Here is a 15,190-nt window from a genome sequence, read left to right on the forward strand (position 1 = left end):
AATGTGCTCCAGATACATAAAGTAAGGCAAGAAATAGTGAAGGCTTGGAAAACACATAGAATATCCACAAAGAACTGTGGGAGCCATCAATACCAAGGTACTGGGCTCTACAGCCAGCACAGGAAAGAGCAAATGACACGTACTCAGTTGGCTTCTTTTACAGAGAACCCTTCCCACATAGTCCAAGGTCAAACTAGCCAAGCCCAGTGAGAACGATGGTGTTCGATTGAAAGCAGGCTCTGACTAGCTCAATTTTTATTTGAACTTTAGGTCGCTGAAAAATCCATCTTCCCAGTTTGCTGGCAGGTGCCAATCTTGTTGACTTTCTTTCCATTGTGGTAATAAGAATGAGGTTAAAAATGGGGTGTGGGCAGAGGAGGACTACAAAAAGAGGAGTCCAGATAAAATGTTGCCTTGAGATTTCAAAGCAACAGCCAGTCTTGAAAATGACTTGTATACCAAGCAAATTAAGTCAAGACATTTATGATACCTCCTGAAAGGAGGCAGTGGAGATTTGCTCTGTATAGGACAGAATAAACTGAACAGGAAGCAAATTCAAGACTTTATCGAGATAAAGAAGGATGAAGAAATATAAAGGGAACAAATGAAGAGCAGAGTAGCGAGCACTGATTTTGAATAGCACTCACTGAATGGTTACTAAATAGTAACTGCCTACCTGATACCCTAGGTGTTGGTGCTGTAATACTGAACAAAGCAGACTAAGCAGTTACGGAAGGTACATTTGGAAACATATGAGGTTTATAGTGAATGTTACTAGAAAATTTTGAGTGGCTACAATAATAAGGCTATTAGGAAAAACTCCTGAACATCAGTAATTTTCACATATTAGTTCAGAAAACAGACGTAGATTTCTTCTAGAATATACACAGATGGTTTCATTTTTTTCTTATTTCAAGGAAAAGAAATGACCTAATAGAATCTTGATGTTAAAAAAATAAGGTACCCACTTTGGAACAAAAGCCAAATTGGACTTAGACATTTTCTAAAAATCAGAGAGCATCATGGCACTTCTTTTTTCGTTGTTGTTGTTGTTGTTATTTTCTTATTCTGTAAAGATAGTAAGAGATATGTGATGGGTACTCTTTTATTTTTTATTAGATATATTTTTTTACTTACATTTCAAACGTTATTCCCCTTCCCAGTTTCCTGTCCATAAGCTCCCATCCCTCCCCTTCCCCTCCCCATGCAGGTATTCCCCCTATACAGCCCCCTTATTGCCCCTCCATATTCCCCTGCACTGGGGATCCAACCTTGGCAGGACCAAGGGCTTCTCCTTGTTGGTGCCCCCAACAAGGCTGTTCTCTGCTACACATGCAGTTGGAGCCCTGGGTCAGCCCGTGAATAGTCTTTCGGTAGTGGTTTAGTCCCTGGAAGCTCTGCTTGGTTGGCATTGTTGTTTTTATGGGGCTGCAAGCTCCTTCAACTCTTTCAATACTTCCTCTAATTCCCCCCAACGGGGTCCTGTTCTCAGTTCAGTGGTTTGACCTCTGTATTGGACATGCTCTGGATGTGTCTCTCAGGAGAGATCTATATCCAGTCCCTTTCAGCATGCATTTTTTAGCTTTACCAATCTTATCTAGTTTTGGTAGCTGTATATAGATATGGGCCACATGTGGGTCAGGCTCTGAATGGCCGTTCCTTGAGTCGCTGCTCTAAACTTTGTTTCCATATCCACTCCTATGGATATTTTTCCCCTTTTAAGAAGGAGTGAAGCATCTGCATTTTGGTCATCCTTCTTGAGTTTCATGTGTTCTGTGCATCTAGGGTAATTTGAGCATTTGGGCTAATATCCACTTATCAATGAGTGCATACCATGTGTGTTTTTCTGTGATTGGGTTACCTCACTCACTGATATTTTCCAGTTCCATCAATTTGCCTATGAATTTCATAAATCTTTATTTTTGATAGCTGAGTAGTATCCATTGTGTAGATGTACCACATTTTCTGTATCCATTCCTCTGTTGAGGGACATCTGGGTTCTTTCCAGCTTCTGGCTATTATAAATAAGGCTGCTATGAACATAGTGGAGCATGTGTCTTTGTTATATGTTGGAGCATCCTTTGGGTATATGCCCAAGGGAAGTGTAGCTGGGTCCTCAGGTAGTGAAATGTCATTTCTTTTCTCTGTTTAGAGCCTTCTATGCTATCACTATAATTTATGTTAGAAAGTAGCAGGTCTTTGTGGGATGATGTCGGAGGTGCGCATGTGTGGGTGATATATATATATATATATATATATATATATATATATATATATATATATATATGGTGTGTGTGTGTGTGTGTGTGTGTGTGTGTGTGTGTGTTCATCAGGTGCCATCCACCTTGATTCTTTTAGACAGGGTCTCTCAGATTGTCACGGAGCTCATCGAGTAGGCTAGACTAGTCAATGAGCCTCAGGAAAATGTCTGTCTCTACCTCCCCAAAACTGAGCTTACAAACTCATGCCATAGCACCTTACTTTTTTACATGGAGTCTGGGGATCAAATTCAAGGCCTCAAATTTGCATGGTAAAACACTTTACCAACCTAGCTATCTCCTCAGCCTAAGCAAACCTCTTCAAAGCCTTTAATTTTTATCCTCTCGAAAAAATAGCTACTACATGTATTTCTTGCAAAGCATTTCATTCTCAGTAAAAATATAGATTTCTAGCATTGGTGACATGAATGGTACTTTATAGGGTTCTTCTGAAGCTTACAGAAAATCTGTGAATGCCAGTTTTTCTTCCCTCAGATTAATTTATTCTCCCTCCCTCTTTCCCTTCCTCCTTCCTTCCTTTCTCCCTTCCTTCCTTCCTTTCTTTCTTTCTCTCTTTCTCTCATTATTCTTTTTAGCCTCTAAACATGCTTTCAAACCCAAAGCTGCACCTCAAGCCATTCCAAAAGTTCTGTGGCTGCCCACTGGCTGCATGGATGAAGGTGTTCATGTCATAGGGAAAAAAGGGTACTGCCTCAGAAAACCAGTCAGAGATACATTTATGATTGAATAAAACATAATACAAATCAAGCATTCAAATATACAAAAACCATTGGAGAAAAGAAATTTTATTAAATGGTGAAGCAATTGACTATGTAATATAGTTGACATAATAGCCCATATGTATATAATTACAGGTTAGGTTTAACAGCCAAAACCTATTAGATTTATCCAGGCAAGTGACAAGAAAACCAGGATCTAGAACTCCAGATTAATGTAAAAGTTTAAGGTACCAGTCATTTAAAGTGGTCCTGGCATAAGAGCAGGTTGGTCAGTAGCCTACACCAGATTAAAGATGACAAGAAAGCTCTGAGCATAAATCTAGAATTTGTCTATAAGGATGCTAAGCTATAACAATTACACGTCATCACTAAAGGGGAAAATCAGTTCAACATTTAGAAATGATATTAAATCTGGAGTCTCTCACTTTGTTGTGTGCTAAAGTAAATTATAGTTGAATAAAGATTTAAGGAATGAAATAGTTAAAATATGAAACTGCAAAATATGAAGAAATAACCATATTCAAGTAAGGACTTAGGGCACAAAACTGATGGTCAAAATTACAAAGGCCAGTCATATCAGATTTGATTGTGCATAGTCTACAATAGTTCAGTTTGGCAACAAGTTTTTACTCATGAATCAGTGTTAAAATAAAATTAGCTCTGCTCAAGTTCATTTTATTTACCAGGTAATAGAAAACCTAACAACCTGGATTTGTTTCATGGGACCTCCATGACAGAAATAGAGGATCAACCTCGTCAATTGTTCCTTGACCTCTGCACATGCACTGTGGCAAGCATCCTCAACCCCCAATAAATAAACAAATGTAATTAATGAAAAGCCTCATCTACTAACATTACGTTTAATGATATTCTTTTAAATAGAGGTATTTGTTTTGGCACCGCTTGTGGATTAGATAGTCTATAGTGCGGAAGGACGCTGTGAAGGGGGTGTATTTGGGCATGCCAGCCTGGGTGTGTGTATTGGGAACTTTTAGCATTTGTAGCCTTTGACCCATCTATGCCACTGTAGCATTTGTTCAGGAAATGAAGATGCTCTTGGACTATGTTCGTTGACAGACTATTTAAATAGCTATTACAAATGGAGTTTGAAGCAGTTTTTTTTTTTTTACCATCAGGTATAAATCTTATTCATATAATTCGAAGTGACATACACAACCTTGTAATATATACAAGGTATACAATATTATGATTCCAAGTTGAGAAAAAGGTTACTAAACCGTTGAGAGTTATATGACTATTTCTGGATGTCCTCTTTATTTCTTTTATGTCCTGTACTTTTGAAGACATTGATAGTGAAAATGTATGTTTCATGCATAGCATGTCAGTGTCTGTTCTTTGCCCCCTTGCCACCCCCTTTCTTAAGCTTCCTTGGCAATGTCTCTAAAGTGGGTGAGAAAGGTTTCTGAATCAGAGCAATGGATGGATGGAGATGCTTGGTCTTTGTCTTAGTTCCTCTGCCCACAGATAATTTTGATTCCCAGTTGGGATTGGAGAATAATTTTCCCTCTGCCTCTTTTTCCTTTGCAGGAAACACATGAAATTGTGGCAATCAAGAAATTCAAGGACAGTGAAGGTATATATACATTTTTACTTCTGTATGCTTTTTTGTAAGAAAACTGTGTGAGAGGCAGGTTTTAGTTATTAGACCTCTAGCCCTGTGATTTTTAAATCATAACCTTGGAGAGTGAACGCAACTTGTTTATTATCATGCTAATTTACTTTGAAATCTTTCCTATCTCAAGATATTAGAACATCTATTGTAATTACAGTCAAGGGTGGAATTTTTGCTCCAAAGGCCAGATAGAAGTTTTCTTAACTATATGTTTCCACGTAGATGACAATGGAAGAGCTGATTAAAAGCAAATGCTTCTGTAGTTCCCATAAGTAATGAGTGTGGTTATGAAAGATGCAGCATTTGGTCTCAGAGTTCTCCAGGCCCTAGTCACAGCAAGTAATACAAGGATAAGTGGGAGGCAGGATGGAGAAGGGACATTTTTATATTTAGAACCATTTATTAAGAGAATAAGATTTTCAATAAGAAATACCATATTTTCGGGGGGTATCTTGATCACACTTTTAGACTGTTTCAAATGGAGCATTAAAATTCTCTGCTGGGCAAGACGGTTTCAAACAACCTTAGCAGTTAACTCTTACCTAACCGAAGGCAAAGAAAACCAGACTGATAATGAAAGTCTACATGGCTTTTGAGCTTTAGGCCGCAGTACAGAGACCACAGACAAAAGGCTTTCTAATCCCACACTAGTGCTGTATAGTGAAGCAAGTCTTACAAATTCTTGTGTTAGTGAGGTACTGCATTTTCGGCTTTCACAGGTTTCTGTAAAATCTTAAAAAGTACTCCATTGTGACATTGAGTTGCAAACTGCCATAGGAAACAGGTTAAAAGGCATCAGCCTCTGTATCTAGTGCAAAACCTGTAGATAGACAACATAGCCTGTCTTCACTGATGCGCATCTCCTAAGCACTTCAAGGCAGCAGCTTCTATGTTTATGAACAGTCTCATCCCCCTAACCTCAGATACTCAGAAAGCATAGAGTAACAGAGCTTGCAAAGTGGAGGCTCCTAGGATAGCTTCCACAGCGTTTGATGTAACTAAGCTATGATGTAACTAAACTACTTATGTGGAGCACTTGCATATTACTACCTAGGGCCTTGAGCAGCCATTGTGAAGCCAGTCTTAAAGGAAGGCACTGGGAAATGCTTTTTAGCTTATTTTGGGAGGCGGTGTGCTTAAAACCATGTGCCTATGATCTAATGGAAACAGTTGCCCCTGGGTAACCCACTGTGAGACCATTGGAAATAGGCTCTTTGAACAGTGACTTTAGACTAATGACAGGTGGTCCAGAGACAAATGGTGATGTAAAAAGAGTGATTGCAACAGAAAATCAAAGCAGCACTCTTGCATGTGTATGGAGACTTCTGACTCTGTGTTCACCTTTAAGGTCACATTGGCCAGCTGCAAAGTAATAATGACTAGCAGATCTCCAAAAAACATTTTTTTGGCATTGGGTCTTAAGGTAGACTAAGCTTGCTTAAAACCCTATTAGATCTAGTCCTGTCTTCTATGTCTTTACTCTGTTCCTCTGGCAAGAATACTCTTAATAGAAAGAAATGGTTCATGTCTGATGACCAGCTCTTTTACAGTGTGAATTATGCATAATAGTTTCACATAGTTGAGGTTGTCTATTGATGGCCTATGTAAACTATGATAATATAAAATCTGTTTTATTACCTGAATTTCTACCAGGGTATTACAATAAAAAAACAAGAGTATTCTGATATTGTTCTCATTGTCTAGTAGCTCTCAAACATTCTTTTTATTAGTTGCCATAAAAATTCATATTATAAGAGTGATTATTCTAGATCATACATGTCCAAATTTTTCTGAAAACAAATGAAATAATTCTATAAAAGCACTGATAAGCTTAAGCTGAAATGGAAATTGTGCTTGGTCTGACTGGCATTCACATTAATGTTCCTAAGTATTCTCTAACTAATGATATTCAGAGAGTGTATGAGAATATATACCACCTTTTGGTAGCTTTAAAAGACTATAATAATGTCCTACTGTCCTGTTAACAGGATATGGATCTCAAAATTTGTGTGAAATATTTTATTTTTAACTTAATCTAGATAAAAATTATTTTATTTTCACTTTAAAATGTGATTTAAATTTGAATTTTATTTTATATCTTTTTAAATTTAAATAAAATTTTATTTTTCAGGTAGACCACTTTTTAGTGCAAAATACCTTTATTATCCAAGAGTAACTGATTACTGTTTAAAAGACCTGATTTTTCATGGTAAATAAAAGAGTATGTTGTTACTTTAACTGGAAAAATTAAAACCAAAATTCTGAAAATAAGTTTATTTTATAGTAAATACAATTTCTATTATAATAGCAACTGTGTACTAATTTAGATTCTAGCAAAATTGGGTATTATCTTCTAAGCAGGAAAGTCAGTTTTATAGTAAAGTTGCATAATTAGCTCAATAAAAATATAGCAGAAGACTTTGTCAACTTTCTCTCCTTTAATATGTGTGTCTTCATGTCTTAGAAATAATGTATTTTGTATCTATGAGTGCTTTGCCTACAAGTATGTATGTGTGTGTATCATGTACCCATGGAAGTAAGAACAGGGCATTGGATCCTGTAGAACCAGAGTTACAGAGAATTGTGAGGTGCAAGAATCAAACTAGAGTTCTTCAAGATCAACAAATACTCCTAACCTCTGAGCCGTCTCTCCACTCTTTCCCTGATTCTTAGCTGGTAAAACTCTGCCAGATCATTTATCAGTACCATTGCGTATGAGTTTCCCTGCAAGAGTTTAATGCTCTAGTTGAGAACAAAAACTTCTGTTGGGAGAAAGAGTATAGACTGGGAATGGGGCTCAGTGGAATTCCCAGCTGCCACCCCTACCCCCAAACAAAAAGGCATGTCTGAGTGATAACAATTTTTTTGTCTCCTTTTGTTTTGTTTCTCCTCTTTTAGTAAACACTAAACAGGACCATGTTGACCTAAAATGAAGTTACAAAAACACGCATGAATTCCCCGTTTTTGAACAGCTTAAAATTCTATGAGAAAGTGACTGGTTGCATGCAGGACAGTCATGCCTCTTTTACACCAGGGGCCAAACTTGCCTCTCATTTCTATGGTTTGGATTTGGGACCCACAGCTAGCTAAGAGTGTTGGATAGAGGGTTATTTGTTGCTGCCTTTTCTACCTCAGCACCTTGCACAACAGCCTCCTCCAAGTACTGTACAACCAAGGAGTCATTCTCCACTTTAGAGTTATATCTTGATTTCTGCACATCCTAAAGCCTTAGCTTAAGCTATTTTCAACAGAGTTTTGAGGTACAGAGCTTGTGTCATTTACTTGATATCGTGGTTTCATTCTTCTTTCCCTGTCTCCATTTGTCTATAAAGAATTTGATAACAAATTTTATCAGAGCTGATTTCCTTGTTGGTTTTTCTTTTATTATTTTAACAACTTCTACATTTTGGCATATCATTATAAATCTGGCGTCTCAGAATTCTTAACAACACTCTAAATGATGACATAAATTTCTCTATTTATGTATGCTTCCACAGAGAAAATTAAGTATAAAATACCTAACAAGTCAGTGGTCTCTACTGAATTAATTCTGTTCATTATTTGGATATTCTGTGAATAAAAAATGACCACAGACTTCAAAGGGGGATTCTTTGATTAAATGATGTTTCCAGATTGTATAATAAGTATTTTAGCCAAATTCTCTTTAACCTTCCTATAACTGCAGTCTTGAACATTTGACATTTGATAATCAGATGGTAATATCATCAGATCATCATTATTACTTACATTTGTTTGTTTATAATATGTGTTGTAATACATGTGACATATCCAGTATCTGGAGATCAGAGGACAACTGTGGGTATCAATTTTCTCCTTTCATCTTGTGGGTCCTAGGGATCAAACTCAGGTCACCAAATCTTAGAAGCAACCCCTTCACCCCCTGAGGCTGTCTCATTGGCCCTGGGTCATCATTCTTATATAGAGACATAAACAAAATTTATTGACGAATCCAGCAGTAGCAATTTAAACTAGGTAGTTTTTGAATAGTAGCAATGAAAAATACTCTCTACTAAACCTTTATGTTAAGGAAACATGTAGTCAGAATTTTTTATTTATATTTTGATCCTCCTTTTAATTCTTTTTACTGTTATCTTTCTTTGAGGAATGAAAACTTCTCTCTGCTCACCACTGAGCTTCAGTACATGGCTGCCTCCAGTGAGCTGTGTAGTCATACATGTTTCATTGGGGTGTTTGATGATGTTAGGTCATTTCTCTGCTTTTATATCAAATAAAAGGGGGAGCATTTTCTTTCATGTTGCTTGTTTCTTATAAAAGTTTTTCTTCTGAAATGAACATAATTTATATCTTTAATTATTATGAAATGTTTAGTTAATCCTATAGTCTTTCCTCCAGTTGATTCCACTCTTATTTTTACCTAGAGACTAGAAAATTCTATACTGGTCTCTTAGTTTGCATAATGCTATAAAACGAGAATTCATGAATTCTAAACTTCAAGAGCCTGAATTCTGGACAAGAGAGGCCTTGAAATAAAAATGTCCAGCCTTGATTATCTGAGCTGTAGCACTGGCTACTCCTGGTACTGTCATACTTGCTTTTCTGCCCAAACCAGATCTCTTTCAAACCTCAGGAATTCTTGTAAGATTTGGCAACATTTTGCACTTTTTGTGATTTCATAAAATTTCTCTGTTCTTTAACTTGTCCTTCATCTCTAAAAATTGAAGGTCTTCATCTTTTTTTGGTACATAAAACAGTGGCGTCACCATTCAAACCTCTGTGGTCACATTGATTGCCCTGCTGCTGCTGTCCTGTCTTCAATCAGGGCAACCAGAATCAAACATGGTACCCTATGGTTTCGTTCAAGGATGGATTGACTTTTCTTTTTCATTATATCCATTTATAAGTCTGTTTTGGGGGCCTCTTTGGCTCTACAAAGATGTCAGGTTTGTGGTTTCATAAAGTAGGTTACAGCTATTCCTGGATTTCTTTTCCAAGCCCACGGTTCTTTAAAAATAGGGTTACAATAGTTTCTGCTGATCTTTAGATTTTTCTTTTCATCACTGACTTATCTTTGAATTTATTTTGCTCCTGTGAGCTTTCTTCTTAAAAACCTGCTATCTTTTATTTTAGTGAATCTCTTGATTTTTAGGTGTGTTAACTTGACTCAGTGGTAAGCCTGTAGAAGTAGGCCAGGGTTTTGTTTGTTCTTACTGTGTATTCTTTTTGTTGCTGTCACTTTGTCCTGGGCAGGGTGGATTGTATACTGACTGCATAGAACTTTGCCAGAGTTGCTCGTGTCCTTAGCAACCCCTCCAGTGCTGCTTTGGTTTTGCTTGAGATATGATATTGGTATGTAGCCCAAGATAGCCTGAAATTAAAGTTTCATATATTCAGTCAATCAATCTACTAACCTCCCCCTCTCTCTCTCCCTCTCCCTCTCCCCTTTGAACTCTGCCCTCCCTCTCTTTCTTTCCCTCTCCCTCCTTCTTCCCTCCTCTCTATATTTTGAAAAAAAATGATCTTACTGTGTAGTGTAGGCTAGCCCCAAACTTAGTTTAGCCAAAGATGGCTTTGAACTTGTAGCAGTCCTCCTGCCTCAGCCTTTTAAGTGCTAGGATTATAGCTGTGAATCATTGTTTTTGGCTTTCTTCAGCAGTGTCTAAGAATGAGATTGGTTAGCATGGTCATAAACAAGTGTAGAAACATTGACTTTTAGAAGTAGAAGAGGCCTTTGGAATAAACCAATATAACTTCAGTCAGTCCCCGGTTTATAGGTGAGGATCTGGTATGTGTTTAACTGTGACTAAAATGCAGGCCCAGGACCTTCACTGACAAGAGCCCTATTATGCTCTTTGGCTGTGTGGTGTTAGCAACAAGCCAGATAGCTGAATCTGATATGTTACAAACATCAATGTAGGTGTTGGGACTCACTCTCCAACCTCACTCTAATATACCATACCACCTAAGTCCCTCTGTTCAACCTAGAATGTGAGGTTGAATGTGACTCTGAGTACATGACCCCTGAGAAAATTAGCTATCCTTTATAGCTGTTGATTATTTATGAACTGGAGAAATGAACACAGGTAGTACACAAGGGTTATCTTAACTAGTGGTGGTTTGGGAAGGGGTGAGTGGAGGATGCTTGTTTTCTGCAGTGCACTATGACTTCCAGTGCTTCGTTGCTTTGTTGGGGAATGTGCATTACTCTTCTCCATCTTCTCATCCTTTCCTTCCTTACATTTCACCATCCAGTATAGGGTAGGCTAGCAACCTCAAAATACAGAAACAAAATTAGGATGTTCCAAGTAATGATAAGTACTTACTGTGCTGCCACTCTGGGAATTAAACACTTCACTTCTTGCCTGTTCCCAGTCATTACAGTCTTAATGCTCAGCTGATTACTTATGGCTGGCACAAAGAGCCTCGTTTTCTTAAAAGGCAGCTCAGATGAGGTGGTGTTGGCACCTACACCCGAAGTGATGTTATTGTGTGTCCCTCAAATCCCCACCCTTCCGTGTGTGCGTGTGTGTGTGTGTGTGTGTGTGTGTGTGTGTGTGTGTGTGTGTCTGCGTGTGTTCCTGAGAATTGAACCTAGGACTTGCACTTGCTCAGAAAGTATTATCCCAGGCCCTCTTTTTACTTTTTTGTTTAAAGACAGTGTTTCAGGACATTGTCCTGGCTGGCCTTGAATTTGGAATCTTCCTGGTACAGCCTCCCAAGTAGCCATCAACCTGCTTCGCTGTGTGCTTCTTTTTAAAGAATTACTTCTCTTCTTCCTTTCTTTATAAATATTTAGAATATAGCCATTATGTTTTCATAACTCCACTGTTAGGTGGAGCTAGTATTTAGGAAGGATATATTTTATCAGCTACTAAAATTCAGTGAGGCTTAAGTTTATAATCAGAAAGACTTTGGCTGGATAGACAGCTAGGGCTCAGCTGTTAAAGTCTAGACTTAAAACCAGAAAGACGTCAATGGCAGAAAAAAAGTCACAGATTATTAGCTTTATTTACTGATGAAAAGTTTATAATCAGAACTACCTTAATGAAAAAAATCATAAATTTTTAGGTTTATTTACCCATGAAAATGCAAATGCCTTGCTCAGAGTTGCATGTTGCTGAATACATTTCTTAAAAGGCAGAATCCAAGGTCTAGATCTCCACAGTTTTAGTCCAGTGTTCCTTCCGTCATTGCTATTTTGACTACATACCAAGGCCACTTTATCTATTAGCACAATGAAGTTGATAATAATACACACCACTGTCTTTGCTTGCTTTTGAAATCCAAGTGTACGCAAGCATTTGATTAGAGGGAACACCAGCTGTATCTCCTTAGTAACTTTGTGCTCGGCTCCAGTGTAGGTTATTGGGCCTCTGAAGAATTTTGTATGTAGATATACACACTGTTGACCGTAAGCACGATTAGTTTTCTGGATTCCCCATTTTTCATATTCCACAAACATTCAGGGTCAGAGATGAGTAAGGGGAAATAAATTCTGTTTTCTACATTGCCTTATAACAAGCCCTTTCAAAGTTTTCGAAAGAAAAATTCAAAGTACTCCACTCAGAATTGAGAAGACAGAGTGCCTATGTTGTTGGCCACCTCTTACCTGCTTCCCACATCTGAAGTTGGGGAGAGCAGGCATATATGTACAAAGATCTCTTCCTGGGCCCAGCTCAAGCATTCGTTACAGGACCTTGTGATTATTCCCAGTTCTGCAAAGTCGAATGTATAATGGACAAAAGAGCTTAAGCGGTAAGCAGCCTCAATCAAAACGCAAAAGTCCAAAGTGTGAAATGTATCTAAATTCACAACTTGTTGAGTGCTTTCTGATTCTATAACCAGGAAATTTCATACTTGACCTTATGTAATATGTTGGAGTCAAAACATAAGCTCATTGAATAGATTGAATAAAGTTTCTTCCATGATATGTTCTGTGAGAAGAAAGCCCTGTATGTTATGATAAGGAATTGGATGGGACCTTATTTTAAGGTCTGGAAAGCCCCCTTGAGGAATGAAAGTTTACAACAAAACAAGAAAAACCTGAAAGAATTAGTGCTGTCAAGAGCCAGGGTAGAAGACGGAACGTACTGGACTCAAGAGAGGTGGAAAGGCCCTGTGCTGACAGGGCTTAGAACTGTTTTTGCAACTACAAGATTAAGATAAGGGACATGAAATTGGCATGCTGATATGGGACCACTGTAGTACTCAACAGCAGTGAAGACTACTGCCACCAACAGCTAGCCCTTCACCCCTTTACAATTCTCTCAGGACGTCCTGAAGTCGCACCTCACCCATCCTCTCTGGCATGTGGAATTCACTGGCCAGGTCTTTCCCCTCACACAGGCGTGGGTCACTGCTTCTGCTACTGTTGCCCTTGTGCATTTCTGCACAGGTACATCCACATCTTTACTAACATGTGTTCCAGCAACCTCCAACAGTTTTTTGGTGGAAGAGTGCCTGGTTCATGTAACCAAGTCACAAAGAAGCATTGATTTTGTTTCCTGGTTGTCATAGATCCACAAGTTCCACAAAGACCTGTTTCTACCAACCTCTTTAAACACATTTTGGAAGGGGGCTGAATGTGTGGGCTGGACAGAAAGTCGGCTAATAAGCAATCCTTATTCTGCATTTAGAATCTTTCCCTTCCCTCAGCACAAACCCCAGTCATCTTTTTCCCTTTTGGGGGCCTTTGGTAGAAAGCATATTTTCTTCAAAGCCTTAGGTATTCTTGTCTTTGTCCAAGAACTTCCAGTTTCTTTCTCATCAGACTTAAAGACATGCCTGTAATTGAGGTCCCTGCAACATAATCTCAACAAGCCTGGATTCTGGCCCCTAACCAAAGCCTGAGGCCAAATGTGTTTTAGAATTCATCATTTTGAAGTTTTAGAATGGAAATATGGCACTCTACATAGCACTCTGTAATCAAGGCATATTTCTATAGCCTAGACTATGAATATTCATATTAAGTGGGTTAAACAAAGAACATAAATAGTCTCATATCAATTCCGTGTTCCCTCTGAATGAATTTGTCACAAACTTAGAAGGGGTTTAGTTTTTCAACTAGGGATTTGGGAATTATGAACCTGCATTCTTGAGCATACATATTAAAAACACGCTACTCAGATTTTCTCAGTTACCTCTTAAGCTATCATAAGTAGACATTTAAAGTGAAATCCTAGCTTCTTGCCGGCCTGCCTATTAATCCATTACCATTAATGTAGCTTCTGTCTTGTGTCCCTGCCCGTGGAGGATGTCACAAGTGAAATTGATGGTATGGAAGGGCAGATGCTTTTACAGCATAAGATCTCCATCCCAGAACAGCTATACCATCTGTGATGGACAGATGGACATGCCATGGGAAGGCAGCAGGAACCCACAGCAGCTTCTGTTCAGAGGAATAAGATGCTCTTAAGAATTTCCTATGAGTTGGCCATGAACTGCATCGGGAAGACCTAGTGCACAACCTGTGCTCACCGCAGTGATCTGCAAGCAAACCTGAAGAATGAAGTACTCTTTGAAGACAAAACTTGAAGTTAACCTTAGGACATGAACTGCTACACATACTGGACACAAAGCCTCCTCCACACATTGATGGGGTTGGTTCTCATAACTCTCTTAAATATTTTCTTCCCCAACACAGAATGGTAGAGCCAAAATGATGGTGAATTCCTTTGCTATGTCTGTAAATCTATAGTTTGATACAACAAAAATAAAATGAAATGCAAGCAAAAAAAATGGGTTTGATGTAGTCAAGGAAACCTTTCTGTTGTTTGATTTGTTTTGGGCTCTTTGGTACCTTATAGCACAGGCTGACCTGGACCTTACCATCCCCCAGCCTCAACCTCCTGAGTGCTGGGATTACTATAGGTCTGTACTACCAGATTCGACTAAGCCTTTTCTTTAAGTTTTTTTGTCTGCTTGTTTTCTTTCTCTCACCATGAAAATGTGTTAATATTCTTCTGTCTGTAGACCTCTTAAGTAGATGTTGTCAGTGGTCTTAAAATTCTTTGAACGGAACTTTTGAAAGCTTTCTTTCATTTTCCCTCTTCACCGTTGCCTGTGTTCTAGAAAATGAAGAAGTCAAGGAGACGACTTTACGAGAGCTTAAAATGCTTCGCACTCTCAAGCAGGAAAACATTGTGGAGCTGAAGGAAGCTTTTCGTCGGAGAGGAAAACTATACCTGGTGTTTGAATATGTTGAGAAAGTAAGTTATGAATAGCCAATAGGCAGCCTCACCTTATTTTTCTGATGTTTCTGACATGATTGAAGAATGTAGTGTTAGTATGCCCTATCAATGTACTCATAATCTGAGGGTATGAAAATACCTTCCACAGTCATTAGATATCCTGAAATAGATTTCGGGATTTTTGTACAAGTTCGATGCATTCAGATGCTCTTGTTTAAACAGCATAGTGGTATGGCTTCTGAAGTCTTAGAATCTATGTACAAGTGGTTTTTTAGATTATTTTTATTTCAATTAAACGTGAACAAAATCTCTGTGGGAGAAATAGGTGAATGGATAGCATGATAACGGATGGTAGAGGTACCATCAGTCCTGGCAAGCAGCAGCTGGGTC

At 38.3% G+C, this 15,190-nt stretch overlaps 1 protein-coding gene across 5 annotated transcripts in view; it reads left to right on the forward strand.

Moving 5' to 3' along the window:
* Cdkl5 (cyclin-dependent kinase-like 5) overlaps nucleotides 1-15,190 on the forward strand; it is a 230,447-nt gene that overhangs the window by 117,856 nt on the left and 97,401 nt on the right. For all 5 annotated transcript variants that reach the window (XM_039100455.1, XM_017602290.2, NM_001421533.1 and 2 more), the window contains exons 4-5: nucleotides 4,547-4,592; nucleotides 14,682-14,818. In XM_039100455.1, the coding sequence (XP_038956383.1) occupies nucleotides 4,547-4,592; nucleotides 14,682-14,818 (183 nt within the window). The remainder of the gene's footprint in view (nucleotides 1-4,546; nucleotides 4,593-14,681; nucleotides 14,819-15,190) is intronic.

This window comes from Rattus norvegicus, chromosome X (assembly GCF_036323735.1).
Source record: "Rattus norvegicus strain BN/NHsdMcwi chromosome X, GRCr8, whole genome shotgun sequence".
Lineage (NCBI taxonomy): Eukaryota > Metazoa > Chordata > Mammalia > Rodentia > Muridae > Rattus > Rattus norvegicus.